At 49.3% G+C, this 15,296-nt stretch overlaps 1 protein-coding gene across 3 annotated transcripts in view; it reads left to right on the top strand.

The window, feature by feature from the left end:
* Positions 1-15,296, top strand: part of dock6 (dedicator of cytokinesis 6) — a 42,834-nt gene that overhangs the window by 22,820 nt on the left and 4,718 nt on the right. For 2 of the 3 annotated variants that reach the window (XM_079746026.1, XM_079746024.1), the window contains 20 exons: positions 370-456; positions 799-894; positions 1,400-1,540; positions 2,487-2,600; positions 3,211-3,381; positions 4,651-4,790; positions 5,530-5,699; positions 5,816-5,967; positions 7,376-7,558; positions 8,655-8,781; positions 8,929-9,013; positions 9,360-9,456; positions 9,774-9,908; positions 10,745-10,897; positions 11,342-11,500; positions 12,240-12,340; positions 12,895-13,087; positions 13,847-13,990; positions 14,640-14,771; positions 14,884-14,898. In XM_079746026.1, the coding sequence (XP_079602152.1) occupies positions 370-456; positions 799-894; positions 1,400-1,540; positions 2,487-2,600; positions 3,211-3,381; positions 4,651-4,790; positions 5,530-5,699; positions 5,816-5,967; positions 7,376-7,558; positions 8,655-8,781; positions 8,929-9,013; positions 9,360-9,456; positions 9,774-9,908; positions 10,745-10,897; positions 11,342-11,500; positions 12,240-12,340; positions 12,895-13,087; positions 13,847-13,990; positions 14,640-14,771; positions 14,884-14,898 (2,595 nt within the window). The remainder of the gene's footprint in view (positions 1-369; positions 457-798; positions 895-1,399; positions 1,541-2,486; positions 2,601-3,210; positions 3,382-4,650; positions 4,791-5,529; positions 5,700-5,815; positions 5,968-7,375; positions 7,559-8,654; positions 8,782-8,928; positions 9,014-9,359; positions 9,457-9,773; positions 9,909-10,744; positions 10,898-11,341; positions 11,501-12,239; positions 12,341-12,894; positions 13,088-13,846; positions 13,991-14,639; positions 14,772-14,883; positions 14,899-15,296) is intronic. The other variant, XM_079746025.1, reaches the window with a different exon arrangement.

Raw genomic sequence — 15,296 nt, 5'->3', positions numbered from 1 at the left:
GGTTGATGAGATGGGTGTGTAGCTTCGCCTTCCATCAGAGTATTGGAAAAAGCCGGAGAATGGAGGCACACAGCGATGTCTGCTGTGTCGCCCCCTTTTTCTTTTTTTAAATCCACTCCCACGAGTCATCTTTCACTTAAACAATGTCAACGTTTTGGCTGATGTTGGCATGTTCTGCTGCAGGCCAGTCGGTCGTCACCAGCCTCTGCACTCTGAGAACCACAGGGGGTTTTGTTTTTTCTCTGGCTGTGTCACCGTCACCTCCGATTCACCCTCCCTCACCCCCTGTCTATCATCCTCATGTTGTTTTGTTCTTATTTTTTCATTTTTTTTTTTATAAAAACATCATCGTTCATCGCTGTATGCCAGGCAAGCGAGCGCAGCTGCAATCGCATGTCTGCCTTTTTGGACAGCGCCACCTTGTGCTCAGTACCCACAAGGCAGTTGGCCAAGAAGGTAAAACTGGCGTCCATTTTAACCCACTAACGCATCCGACATCAAACATCACCATCATCATCTTCTTCATGTTTTGTGTGTTTATCTTTTGTACTTCATTTGTTACTTGAAAATCTGTTGCTACATAACTTATATATATATATAAAAATATATATATAGAGAGATCTTGATCTATAGATCTAGATATATCTAAAATAACAACACAATAACCTTCATTGGATGTTCTCTTGTTCCTAAAAACAACTGCATTGTTATTGTGTTTGTCCTGGTGTGTCCCGGCGCTAACGGCGTGTTGCGTGTGGTTGCGGCGGGGCGTGTGGTTGGCGTGTGGTTGGCGTTCAGCTGCTCCACGAGGAGCTGGCGTTGCAGTGGGTGGTCAGTACCAGCGCTGTCCGGGAGGCCTCCCTGCAGCAGGCCTGGTTCTTCTTCCAGCTCATGGTACGCACCAGCACGCATGCACACACTCACTCGCTCGCTCACTCACTCACTCACTCACTCACTCGCTCAGTTCGTCACAAGCACACTTACGCACTCACTCACCCACTCACAAACTCACTCACTCACTTTGGTACACACGCACACATCTACGCCCTTTGGCACAAGCTCATTCACTCACTTTGTCGCACTCACTCACTCACTCATACACTTGCTCCATTGCATCCTAAATCAAGTGTCTTTTTGTAAGTATAGTTGGGCTGAATATTCTAAAGGTGAAGTGTTCTCCCAGGCGAGAAGTTCTTTGTTCAGTTCCGCAGCCTACCTGTCGGAAGAGGCCTAGCCCCTAGCTGCTCACTAATACCCTGTATCACTGTCACTTTGGATAAAATCCTCTTCACTAAATAGAGAACATTTTCCATTTAGGTTGGTCGTGAGCGACTTCTCATTTGCCTCAATCTCCACCCTTTCTCCACCCTAACCCTCCCCCTTTCCTCCCCATCCACAGACCAAAAGCATGGCGCACCACCTCTTCATGTCCTCCCGGCTGGACCTGCCTCGCCGCCAGCGCTTCCCCGACCGCTTCGTGGACGACATCGCCGCGCTGGTCGGCGCCATCAGCTCGGACATCGGCAACAGACACCAGAAGGTGTGGGCCCCCCCCGGCAAGGAAATAGCTCCATCACAAGCGGCTTAAGTAATTGCCGGAGGAGGAGGGTTGTTTGTTTGCAAACAAGCTGACCGGCCAGTATGGCAGCGGGTGTCAGTGTCGGTTTCTGTCAGCAGGGGAAAGTAGCTTAACAAGGAAGTACTGCCCCCCCCCGCCATAGCTTGTCAATCACAGGCTAATGTATCCCCACATAGTGCCTGCCGTTGCAAAGCTCAATGCATCCTTCATTCCAATGAATGACTGCCTCTCACAATGGATTAGAGGAGATGGCTGCGCTTTGACAAAGCAGGTTTAAGCACTCCTTTCTTTTTCTTTTGTACCAGCTTAGTGGAGTCCTCCAATCGATAACGCCCTGTAGGGCTGTGCCAATCGCGTTTTTATGTTTTTAACTGACGGTCTCTATGTTTTGAATCTCCTTCCTCTACGTCCATTCTTTATGAATTGCGTCGATCTATATGTGCCTTGTCTCTGTTTTGTTGTCTGCTCTGGACTCACCATATGTCTCTCTCTTTATTCCCTACTCTCTGTGTCTGTCTCTCTCTCTCTCCTGCTCTCTGTGTGTATGTCTCTCTTTATTCCCTTCTCTCTGTGTCTGTCTCTCTCTCACCTGCTCTCTGTGTCTGTCTCTCTCTCTCCTGCTCTCTGTGTGTATGTCTCTCTCTTTATTCCCTACTCTCTGTCTGTCTCCCTCGTCCCTTTTCTCTGTCTGTCTCTCTCTCTCCTGCTCTCTGTGTGTATGTCTCTCTCTTTATTCCCTTTTCTCTGTGTCTGTCTCTCTCTCACCTGCTCTCTGTGTATGTCTCTCACTCTGTTTCCTGCTCTCTGTGTACGTGTCTCTCTCGATTTCCTGCTCTCTCCCCTCTGTGTTTCCTGCTCTCTCCCCTCTGTGTTTCCTGCTCTCTGTGTATGTCTCTCTCTCTTCCAGGACGTGGAGCTGGTGGAGAGACTAAACACTAGTCTGGCCTTCTTCCTCAATGAGCTGCTGTCCCTTATGGACAGGGGCTTTGTGTTCAACCTGATCCGCTCCTACTATAAACAGGTGGGACACACGTTGACACACACACACACAGACACGGACACGCACACACACACACACACACACCACTGAGCCACCAAACACACACACCCCTACTACTCTCTCCTCACCTGATGTAATTCCTGCGCAATAAGTCAGACCCTTTTGTCTGCTGTCTTTGCTCTAGTTTCTGTCTTCAGGCATTGTGCATCGGGGAATCACGCATACACACACACTCACACACCAACACACAGTCTCTTCTTCAATGCGAGTTCTAAACGATGCTTATCCACATACAAAGTGTCAACACAATCCATTATCTACACATTCACTTTAAATGTGTAGATGTGTGCACTGTTTATAAAACAGTTTGGGTCTTTCTTGATAAACGTCTATGATACAGCTTGCTGCTATACTGATACCCTCTGCTAGCCTACAGAGCATAGCACTAGATCCTCACAGGGCCTTAACGTGCCCCACGTTCCTGTTATCAAGCAGCACTGTCTGTCTCTGCCCTCAGAGCCCCAGCTCCCTTGAGGGGGGGGTGGGGGGGTGCAGCTTACCTCACGGGGTATAGGGTTCCTCCCCCCCCCGTATCGGATGTTCTATCCCCATTACGTCACCCACCTCTCAGATCTCCAGCAAGCTGCACACGGCCCAGAACCCCAGCTCCCTGAGCGCCCTGCGGATGGACTTCACCCGCATTGTGTGCAGCCACGAGCACTACGTCACCCTCAACCTGCCCTGCGCCCCGCTCAGCCCGCCGGCCTCGCCCTCGCCCTCCACCTCCTCCACCACCTCCCAGGTAGCAGGGCGACCGGCCCCCACCCCCAGCCAGTACCTGAGACAGGGGTTTTCAGACTGTGTGTGTGTGTGTGTGCGTGGACCACTATTTGTAATCAAGAACTTCCAAATAATAAAATATGTCTACACACCCGCAGTCCTACCTGAATTACCCGCAGCTCTTAATAGGCCTGCTAGCACTAGAAAGAACGGGTCATACCATCAGATACAACAGGCTTGTTAAAAGAAAGGGAATGAAATTGGAATGTTAAAATGAATGTTAAAAAAAAAGATTATTTTTATTTTATTACTTTCCACGGACCACGTGCAGTGCCGTCACGGACCACACTATGGGAACGACTGCCCTAAGACACAGGCTGAGCTGAGCCAAGCCATTGTTGTTTTCCATAGTAAAGGGTCATTGGCACTAAGCCTGTTTGTTTTGTATTGTTGGCCTCATAGCATAATTGCCTAAGTACAATTTTGGCATAATAGTGATTTCTAACTTAATACTCTCCGAACACTGCTGTTTCACTGTTGCCTCATTGGCTTCATCCTAAGCCAATCAGAGTGCTTTTCCCATTCCATTGTCACTATCTGACTAAGTCATCTATTTGACTTGGCATTGTTGACAATAAATACAAGAAGAACCAGTAAATATGACTGAGGCCAACAATATGTTATTACACGTATGCGTCCGCTTTTACTCAAAGGGAAGAGAAGTGAGGCGTAAAGGAATGGAAGCGTACACTCAAAATGTCACCGTCGCAATGTGTAACTTTTCACCTAGCTCATTGCCTGAATATGACCTCGTCATATCTAGTCAGTGCTGATGGATGGCGCTTTCGATAACACCTCTTTGTTTATAACGATTGCACAGTTTGTGTTGTTTTAGAATTTGGAAAGTCTCTCGTCAACGCGAGGGAATCAAATTTCCACATCGTGACTTAAAGCAATCGCAAGTTTGATGTAGTAGCTGTAAGAAATAGGAATAGCAATAGGAATAATCTGATTTGTTTTTTTCTATGTATTTGTCACTGTTGTGTAAATGTATAGAAAGTGTGGTCTTACGTCACTCTTCTCTCCTTTTCACTTTTACCAACTCATAAACTCAAAACATCTGTTGCTTATTACAACATGGTTACAATCATTATTATTGAGGCATTTCTGCCAGGGGAGTGGACGTCTCAATGACCAGCTCCATTTTTGTCTCTGTAACCCGATAAGACGACGGTATCACAATGACCATGTGTCCACAATATAACAGCAGTTGTGTTGTGGTTCCCCCCAGAGCTCGGCCTTCTCCAGCATGGTGCAGGACCCGGGCGTAGCCAGCATGTTTGAGCTCTCCGTCCCCTTCCGTCACCAGCACTTCCTGTCCGGCCTTCTGCTGTCCGAGCTCTCCCTCATTCTGGACCCCGACGGGGAAGGGTGGGCCCACAAGCACTCGCGCACGCACACACGCACGCACACACACGCACTCGCGCACGCACGCACACACACACACACTGTATATGTACACACACCCCACATACACATAGATACACTTAAAGTATATTTGACTTTAACACTTTAACAGTTATTCAACAATGTTGCATATATATATATACCTATATGTATCTATTTTACTATATTGTGTCATGTATTTCATTACACTGGTGTTCGGAGACTAAACTGCCTTTTTTGTCTTACTCATCATTAGCTCATTGTGGGCAAGCTATTCATTCACATTGAACTGACATTTTTGTAGAATTGAGGAAAAACCTAACAAAGAAAATGGATGGATCAAAATTTGAACAAAATATATACTATAGGCCTATCTATAATACTGCTTAAGTCGTTTCGTTTAAATATAATTGAAATCATTCCCAGCATCTCAGGCTACGTGATTCAGCCACCGAGCTCCATTACGTCGTCTACGACTCTGGGAATGATTTTCTGACTCATTGAAGGAAGGCGGGCATCTCATATAACATGCATGAACAAAGGAACCTGGGAAAGCTTAGTTCCCGCAGTGTTAGACAAATGGCGCCCCCTGCTGGCCACATGCGATACATCAGGTTCCAACCGGCCGGACCAGTGTATGCTGGTCTATGCATGCCGAGGGGGCAGACCTTGGACGCATTGATGGGCATCCGTAGTGAATACAAACCTGTCCTCCACTTCCCAGGGTCTTTTTCCTCCACAAGAAAGCCATCAGCGCCGTCCACTCCCTGCTCTGCAGCCATGACGCCGACCCCCGTTACACGGACCCCCAGGTCCGAGCGCACGTCGCTCAGCTCTACCTGCCGCTCATCCTCATCGTCATGGAGACGCTGCCCCAGCTCCACGACTTCACCGGTCAGCCGAGGGACATATGGATGTGGATATTCAATCCCACAGCTTTTACATATTCGGTTCCGCGCCGTGTTTATAATTGATCGCTTTGATCTATATTTATATCTTTCTTTTTTTAGATAACTCTCCTTCTCGGGGCCGCCTCGCCTCCACCGTGGCGGACGGCGGTGACCCGGACAATGGCAGCACCATTAATCAGTCTGTCGCCATGGCGATCGCCGGCTCCCCGTTGCCGCACGCCAAGACGAACGCCTTCGCCCTGCCAACGGTGGTGAGTAATAACGGGAGAGGCCTGTGTGTGTGTGTGTGTGTGACGTGTGCGTGTGTGTATGTGTGTGTGAGAATGTCACTGGACTTATATATATAACCAAACAAGTCATTATAGCAGGGGAGAGGTTTGTGGTTGTGTCAGTGCATGTATCATGTATGTCACTCAAAAAGGGCCGCTCCTACAAATGGCCTTTTTGCGACCCTCCCATCTTTCATTTCAAAGTTCAACGTAGTGTTGTTTAACGTTGAACAGCGTTGTTTGTTGTGATTTGAGTGGGACTGTACACATACGACACACTATCCATTTTGTAAAGCGACGTCCCTTAACATCTTTGGCGCCTCCAGCCTATAATTATCACTATCTGTTATGTACTGGTCATTATTCTAGATAGCAACAGTTGTGTATGAGATACCGACTTTCTACAAAAGATTGACGGCCTAACTTTAGTTATCCGACAGGGAAACAACATCAGACCCTAACGTGTCCAAAACACGGGCGTGCTAAAGAAGGCTTCAAATCCACATTGAGACACACCCGCTCATCATAATCCCCCTAATCCGCCAACTGCCATTCGCTTCACTATTTTTACACTTGTTACACAAGTGAACCTCAATTATAATTTAATCTTTTGAATGCATAGGATATTCGGGTGAAAGGACTGAGCATGAGCTCATCTTCACTAGGCTAGGCCCGTTTAAGGTCCAGGATTGAAACCATCAGTTTTTATAACTGGAGTGACGCCGATATTCAGGACGTTTATTGTTAAGCGACTGAGTATTATGACCTTTATTTTGTGTTTCTCTGTTAAAAATACTAAACATATCATGGTGGTGGTATAGTGTAGATCCTTTCACAAAAGGTGAAAGTGAAAACAATGGATTCATTGAATCATTGCTTGATGGCATTAAATCAGATAAAGTAAAAAGAACGAAATAGAAATAAACCCTAACCACACATAACTCCGGGGAATAGCGAACTTTCTCACTCCTGACCAGAAATCAAAGACATGGGGGTTACGTGAGTGTTCCGGGACGTCAGGGTGTGCCCTGACGAATCCTAAGACTAAATAATGTGATTACCCATCACCAGCTATCAATGCCAAGTATCAGAATGAGAAGTTAACAAAGAATGATCCCATTCGGGAATGGTTGCTTAACAACAACTGGTAAGACAGAAGTATAACGACACAAAGAACGCAAAGCTGCCTTGCGACTGCCCAGTGCGGAAGCGGGATAATGCAAAGCAGGGTGAAAAAATAAATTGACTGTAAATCTCCAGGGGAGGGTTGCCTGAATGACTAACTAATTGGGCTAATTGCCATGGAGGGGGTTTGGTTAACCTGTGGTATCAGGTTAGCAGTGGCTCTGATGCGTATGTCTCCCCTGTCTCCCCCCCCCACCACCACCAGGCCGGGCGCCAGTCCAGCTCCCTGTCGGCCGAGTGCAGCCGCACCCTGCTGGTGTGTTTCCTCTGGGTGCTGAAGAACGCCGACGCTGGCCTCCTGGAGCAGTGGGTGTCGGACCTGTCGGTGACGCAGATCAACCGGCTGCTGGACCTGCTGCACCTCTCAGTGTCCTGCTTCGAGTACAGGGTATGGACACACACACACACACACACACACACACAGACACACACACACACACACACACACACACACACACACACACACACACACACACACACACACACACTCACTCTATCACACACACACACACACACACACACACACACACACACACACACACACACACACACACACACACACACACACACACACACACACACACACACACACACACACACACACACACACACACACACACACACACACACACACTCACTCTATCTCTATCACACACACACACTCACTCTATCTCTATCACACACACACACACACACACACACACACACACACATCTCTATCTTTATCACTCACCCAGTCACTCAATCACTCACCTCTCACCTGCTCACCTCTCACTCGCTCACCTTATACTCACTCACTCACTCACTCACTCACAGCAGGCCTGGTTTATTATTACCACAGCAACACTGTTCTCCCTAGCCGTCCATCGTGAATCAAAACAGGGCAGGGCCGTGCAGGAGAATGCGTCAGACCCTCGCACACATGTTGCACATTACCGCTGGATGCCAAACAGCCGGTTGGGGTTTTCCTCTCCCCGTTTCGCAGGTGTGATCTCATGCGAGGAACGTCGCACAATAGCTGGAGATCCCTGATGGATCATCAGATATGATGGCTTCAAAGGGTGTGGTTTTGTTTTGGTGTCACACGCCGCTGGTCTGTTCAGAGGAATGATCAGTTCATGCTGCCGGTGGATGGAAGACGCAGTCTCTATTGATTGAACACAGCTGGGCGCCGAGTTTGGTTAGTAGCTGTGGTTTTGCTCACTCGGTTTCGTGTCAGTATTTGTGTATCGCAAGATCGATTGCTGCCGCTTGACGTTTCATTGCTGAACACGAAGTTTGGATTTAGTTGTCAGCGTGCCCTTGCAATGTGTGTCGTTCAAATACAAATAAATAAAAAACCACAAAAGATCAATACACAGAAAATGTGTCTATATACACAAGCTTTGACTGGCAATGGCCTTAATCCTTAACCCTGACGTGCATGCGTGTGTGTGTGTGTGTGTGTGTGTGTGTGTGTGTGTGTGTGTGTGTGTGTGTCCCAGGGTAAGAAGGCCCTTGAGAGGATCAACAGCCTGACCTTCAAGAAGTCCCAGGACATGAAGGCCCGGCTGGAGGAGGCCATCCTGGGCACCATCGGCGCCCGCCAGGAGATGGTGCGCCGCTGCAGAGGTAACGCACACCACACTTACACTTGTGCCTGTGCACACGCGCGCACACAATTGTGAGCGCTCACTCGCTCGCCCACGTACTCACTCACGGTTAGTGAGGTTGGTTGTTCAGTAAGGGAATTCATGTTTTCATGTTGGTATTTTCCAGAGAGAAGCCCTTACGGCAGTCAGGAAAACGTGCGCTGGAGGAAGAACGTCACGCACTGGAGACAGAACGCAGACCGAGTCGATAAGTACGTTCCTTTGTGAGATCCCAGAGCTTCTTCCTCAGGGCGGTACAACACTCCTTCTTATATCACTAACTTTTATTTCATTTTAGTTAAGAGTTCATGATAGTAATATGCTTCTTGCTTGTCCATCCTTGGCCTTTAAACGTAATGTCAGGGACAAGGATTGTCCATTTGGTTTGGATAAAATGATCTCCTAACTCAAAATAATGAGCTGGTAAACCAATCACACTGAATGAATATGCCTTCTGCTGTCTGCTGCTACTTCACATGATGGTATAGTGTCTCTGGTGGGGGCTGTGTGGCTGTGTGCGCGCTATACAAGGCGTGGAGTAACGAGGTCTCTCTGCAGGACCAAGGCCGAGGTGGAGCAGGAGTCGGTGGTGGACGGGAACCTGGCGACAGAAGCCTCTCTGGTCGTACTGGACACACTGGAGATCGTCGTCAAGGTAACCCAAAACATGTCGACCCAATGGGGAACGGGTGGATCCAGTGAACTGATGCGTGTCTGAATGACCATGTATGAGACCATGTCATCTGTGTGTTGAGTCGTCAACATCCTAGCGTCCCTGGAGTATAATGTCATTTTTCTTCCTTATTCGTATTTTAATGTTGAATATAAGTTTTGTGACCAATAACAAAATAATAATTAATTGTGAGTGGTTGTTGTATTGTGGTTGTTGCACACAATATGTGCTATTGTGTATGTTCTGTGGCCTGATGCAGTGTGTGTGTGTGTGTGTGTGTGTGTGTGTGTGGGGTCCAGACGGTGGTGGAGTCGGAGCTGAAGGAGAGCGTCCTGGGCGGCGTGCTAAGGGTCCTCCTCCACAGCATGGCGGGCAACCAGAGCGCCCTGTTCCTGCAGCACTGCTTCACCACGCAGCGGGCGCTCGTCTTCAAGGTCGGGCCTCTTCTCCCCTTTTTAACCCTTGATGCTGTTATTCCTGTACCTAAGTGCCTAAGTGTGACGCACAGAACCAGTCGAGCTGTTGGCTTGCTTGGTGTACTCGCATGAATAAACGTGCATGTTGCAAGCAGATATTTAACGTGAAATGTCCATGCTTGTAAATGGCTTACTTTTTCGGGTATAAGAGAACATAGGAGAGGTGTCCTCCTTTGCGTTGGCCATTCAGTGCAGCAGTTAGTATCCCAAAGAAAGAGGCATTAGAAAAATCTTCTTCTCTAACTCCTCATCTTAAATATATTTCACAATCTTCAGTTTTGTCACCTCATTCGGCTTTCAAGGATCGACAAATACACAGTCCCACTCTAAAGCTGTAACTGATTTGTTCACTAACGTCTCTACACAAAATTCAAGAGTTTTATTGGTCCCATACATACATAAGAACTGCAGTGAAATATTAAAAGTGGCAGTGCCTGCGGAGATTGTGCAACATTCAAATACTAAAATATCGAAATAAGCTGACAAATGGCATAAAAATATGAAATAAAATGACATTAAAACAGTCAGCCCTATATAGAATAACAAATCGAACAGTTGAAAATTGAAATAATGTGCAAAACAATAAATAGAGGTATTTTTTACAGTAAATGAAAAAAAGAAAGAAAGAAAATAGAGGTATTCTATGTTATATCTATGTGTCTGCGTGTGTGTGACCTGGCTGGGGGCCCTGATCAGTGTTTACACGCCTGATGGCCGAGGGTAAGAAACTAAACAAGCCATTCATCTGCTGACCGGCGAGCCTCGTTGCGTGTGTGTGCCTGACGTGCGTCCAGTTCCCGGAGATGCTGTTCGAGGAGGACACGGAGCTGTGTGCCGACCTGTGTCTGCGTCTCCTGCGACACTGCAGCAGCAGTGTGGGCTCGGTCAGGAGCCACGCCTCCGCCTCCCTCTACCTCCTGATGAGGCAGAACTTTGAGATCGGCAACGTGAGTCCCTCCAGCTGCCACGCTGCGCGCGTGCGCGTGGTGGTAGTTTCACCTTCAGGTGGTTTCTATTAGGTTTTTTATTCCTCGTTATATTTGCGGAAGATGCAAAGTTGATGTGTTTTGAGTTGATCGTATATTCCCCCCTGTAAATGAATGAAAAATCATATCATCTTACTTTTAAAGATTAACGTTTGTTTGGCCTCTTGTATATCCTGTTCTAAATGCAGTGATTGCAGCTCCACACGGGAATGTATTGTAGGACCGCGGAAAGCGTTTTCATGTAAAGAGTCGCGTCCGATAGCTAGACATGGACACAGGCCTCGGCTCACCAGCGTTCCTCCTGATTGACCTCCGTAACGCCGGGAGAAGCGCCGCACGGTGAATCATTCAGGGCCGTGTGCCACTGTCGCGGCCGGGTAACACTTGTTTCCTTTTGGGGCGCAGAACTTTGCCCGGGTGAAGATGCAGGTGACCATGTCTCTGTCCTCGCTGGTCGGGACGTCCCAGAGCTTCAACGAGGACCACCTGCGGCGCTCCCTGAAGACCATCCTGACCTACGCGGAGGACGACCACGAGCTTAGGGACTCGCCCTTCCGGGACCAGGTAGGAAGAGCCACCACGGGACCGCTCCCTGTGCGGGGCGTACCTCCGAGGTAGGGCTGTCAGTAGTGTAGGTCTTTCGGTACTCGTCAGTGCTGGTGGATTTTTGGCGATTCCGGATGCCCGGTTTCGTACCACAGGAAATCCATCCGAACAATTCTTGACATTTCAGTGATGTCATGTCAATACATCTACGCAAACATTAGGTTTGTGCTAACGTCAACCTGATTAAACAAAGCACAAAGGACGTTAAATGGCAGTTTATACGCAGGAAAAAACTTGGCATTTTTATTAAGTTGAGACAAGTTCAGCGAGATTGAGATCAGCATCGCCACGACCAACAACATGTTGTTAGTAGTTCAGTCACTGAGACCAACTTTCCGACTGCCTCCGAAAAATCCATGCCGACATTTCTTGACGCTTCAATTATGTCACGTCAATTTATCGACGTTAACGTTAACACTTTGAGTTAACGTCAACCGAGTAAGGAATCCAGAGGAGGCTTTGGTGTTAAATGTAACTAAACCGCCGTTTATAAGCAAGAAAAATAGAATTGAGTTCAGCAGGAGCACAACCATGTTCTCATCATTACAGTGGGTCAGTGGGACACCGTCTTTAGCCGGCAGCTGCAGCTGTAGAGAGCCGTTAAATTGCCGCTAGGCTCCTTTGAGATCCCTTGCTCTGGGGGCCACTGAGTGCGTTTGATGGTGATTGGTGTTGTGTTCTTGTGCCGTGACCTCAGGTCCAGGACCTGGTGTTCAACCTGCACATGATCCTGACCGACACGGTCAAGATGAAGGAGCACCAGCACGACCCAGAGATGCTCATCGACCTCATGTACAGGTACTCCCAGTGCCCTTGTACTCCCACGCACATGCACAGACAGGCACACGCGCACATGCACACACACGCATGCACGAGCATGCAGAGGCACGCGTACACTCACTAACACACGCACGATCGCACACACGCAAGAACGCGCGCATGCACACACAGGCACACACATGCACGAACGCACACATGCACACACACACACACACACACACACACACATGTGCACACATGTGCACACACACACACACATATACACACACGCACACACACACACTCCCTTGCATGAACAACACTGATAAGCAACAGGACCACATGGGACACTTTATTTCTAATATAAAAAATCTATAATTTAATATTATATAATTAAATTAGGAACATATTTGTTCTTGTTTATGCGTAGTCTAAGCTTTCACTTGATCTCTTGTTTTTGGGGGGGTGACCAATGACCCTCCTGTCATTCTGCTGGCACACCAAATTCAATAAACGACAAACAAACAACATGTCTCATCTTATGTAAGCAAAAACACCAATCCTCTCTCCTCGCGGTCCCGCCCCCCCCCCAGGATCGCCAAGGGCTACCAGAACTCTCCGGACCTGCGTCTGACGTGGCTCCAGAACATGGCCGGCAAGCACTCTGAGCGGGGCAATCACGCCGAGGCGGCCCACTGCCTGGTGCACAGCGCCGCCCTGGTGGCCGAGTACCTCAACATGCTGGAGGACTGCCGCTACCTCCCCATTGGCTGCGTCACCTTCCAGGTCAGCGTGCCCCCCCCACCGCTGTGATTGGTTGGTTTGTGCTAACCGCATATGCGTGAGTGCGTTAGGCTGTCACACACAGGGGATTGACGTTCAGATCGGTAAGATGATAGTCTGAGAGCAGAACAGCTTTAATCTGGGTGAAAGCGGTGTTTCGCTTTTTTTCCACTTTATATTTGTTTTGGCCAATCATGTCGCCGGAGGCGGGGATCTGTAAGCACAACATCGACGAGCAGAAACCTGGCCAGCACTAGTAAACGTTTCCCGATGGGAAGACAAGCTGAAAGCATTCTGTGAGAAAAGCAACATTCTTCTAAAAGGCATCGGTAAAGGTTTTTCGGATCCACACCGTGCAGTCTGACGACCGAAGAAATTCACTTCTTCAGACCCCTCCTGAAAGCTGCCTTCACTCGTGGCTGAATGAGTTCAATCTCCTGTAGAATATCTCTGTAGCAAACGCAGGAAACAAGGTGTGTCCTCCCCAGAGGTTCTGCTACAACGGCATGGCAGGACTGCTACAGCAGAGATTAGGTTGAACCCCCCCTGCACCCTTGACTGGTGGGGGTGTTGAGGGAGACCAGGCACATTTTTCCTGTTGATCTCCGTTGAGTAACGACTCCAGATGCCTCCAGAGGTGCTGCAGATGGCCGACTCCCTGCCCCGCCAGACCTCTCGTGCTTGTTGTTATGACTCTGTACTTCACCGTGTGTTTCATTACTCTTTCTGACCCCCCCCCCCCCTCCCTTCCCGTCCTCGCAGAACATTTCCTCCAACGTTCTGGAGGAGTCGGCGGTGTCGGATGACATCCTGTCCCCAGAGGAGGAGGGCATCTGCACGGGGAAGTACTTCAGCGAGTCAGGCCTGGTGGGCCTCCTGGAGCAGGCAGCTGCCTCCTTCAATATGGTACGCGTCTCGCCACCCCGCCCCCCACCCTGCCCCGGGACATGCTGGCCGCGTGCTGGCAGGGGTTTTACAGCTCCGGCCATCACGCTCGGAGGAGCACTGGGTTATGAGGCTGGCCCAAAAGCTGAAGAGGGTCTATTGTCTATTGACCGCCCTTTCCTACCCTCTCTCCCCCCGCGCCCCCCTATTCACCCCTCTCTCTCTCCACCATCCTCATTCCCCGCCCCCCCCCCCCCCATCACCCTCCCCTTCTGTTCCTCCCCTGCTTCCCCCCCTCTCTCCCCCCTGCTCTCACCCCCTTTGCTCTCTCCCCCTGCTCTCTCCCCCTTTGCTCTCTCCCCCCTGCTCTCTCCCCCTTTGCTCTCTCCCCCCTGCTCTCTCCCCCTTTGCTCTCTCCCCCCTGCTCTCTCCCCCCTGCTCTCTCCCCCTTTGCTCTCTCCCTCCTGCTCTCTCCCCCTTTGCTCTCTCCCTCCTGCTCTCCACACGCTCTCCCCTCTCTCCCTCCTGCCCTCCCCTTTCCCCCCCACCTCCTCTCTCCCCCCAACTCCTCCTGCTGCCCCTCGCTCCCCCCTATCCCCTGCTCTCACCCCTTTGCTCTCCCCCCCCCCTCCCTCCCCTGCTCTCCCCTCTCCCTTCTCTCCCCCCTCAGGCCGCCATGTATGAAGCCATCAACGAGGTCTACAAGATCCTGCTGCCCGTCCACGAGGCAAACAGGGACTTCAAGAAGCTGGCCGCGGTCCACGGCAAGCTGCAAGACGCCTTCAACAAGGTCTACAACCAGGTCGGTCCCCCTCTCCCCTACGGTGTGGGGCTAACGCCACCTGGCTGCATCACCAGAACTTGTGTGTTTTACAATCGCTTATCCCTTCTCTTCTCCGTTTCACCCCTCACAGAGCTCTGGATGGGAGGTATGATGTTTGTTGCCCGCCGTCTGTGGGGATGAATATGTTCTACATCATTGGATAAATTACTTCATGTTTCCTTGTGTGCTTGTGTCGAAAGGTGTTGTAATCGTCTTTATTTCTCATCTCTCTCTTGGGTGGTTCCATTGCCTACTCGATGGGATGAATGTTTCACTGGTGAGTACGCTCAAGTTCCCTCACTCAAACAGAATCATAAATCTGCAGTTGTGAGGTTTGGCTAACACATGATAGTAGTCACAAGATGCTATTTTGCCATGGGTCTGTTAGTTGCTCACTGGTTTCAGCAAGCAGCACATTGCTTAAACACGCATTGCTAATTTGTGCCCCAATTTGTGTTTTTCTGCTGTTGCTGACATCAATGAGTCTCCAGTGAGTCTCTAACC

Source organism: Pollachius pollachius, assembly GCF_949987615.1.
Source record: "Pollachius pollachius genome assembly, chromosome: 11".
Taxonomy (NCBI): Eukaryota; Metazoa; Chordata; class Actinopteri; order Gadiformes; family Gadidae; genus Pollachius; species Pollachius pollachius.
The sequence above is the reverse complement of the archived record's forward strand: the minus strand, read 5'-3'. Positions and strand labels throughout refer to the sequence as shown.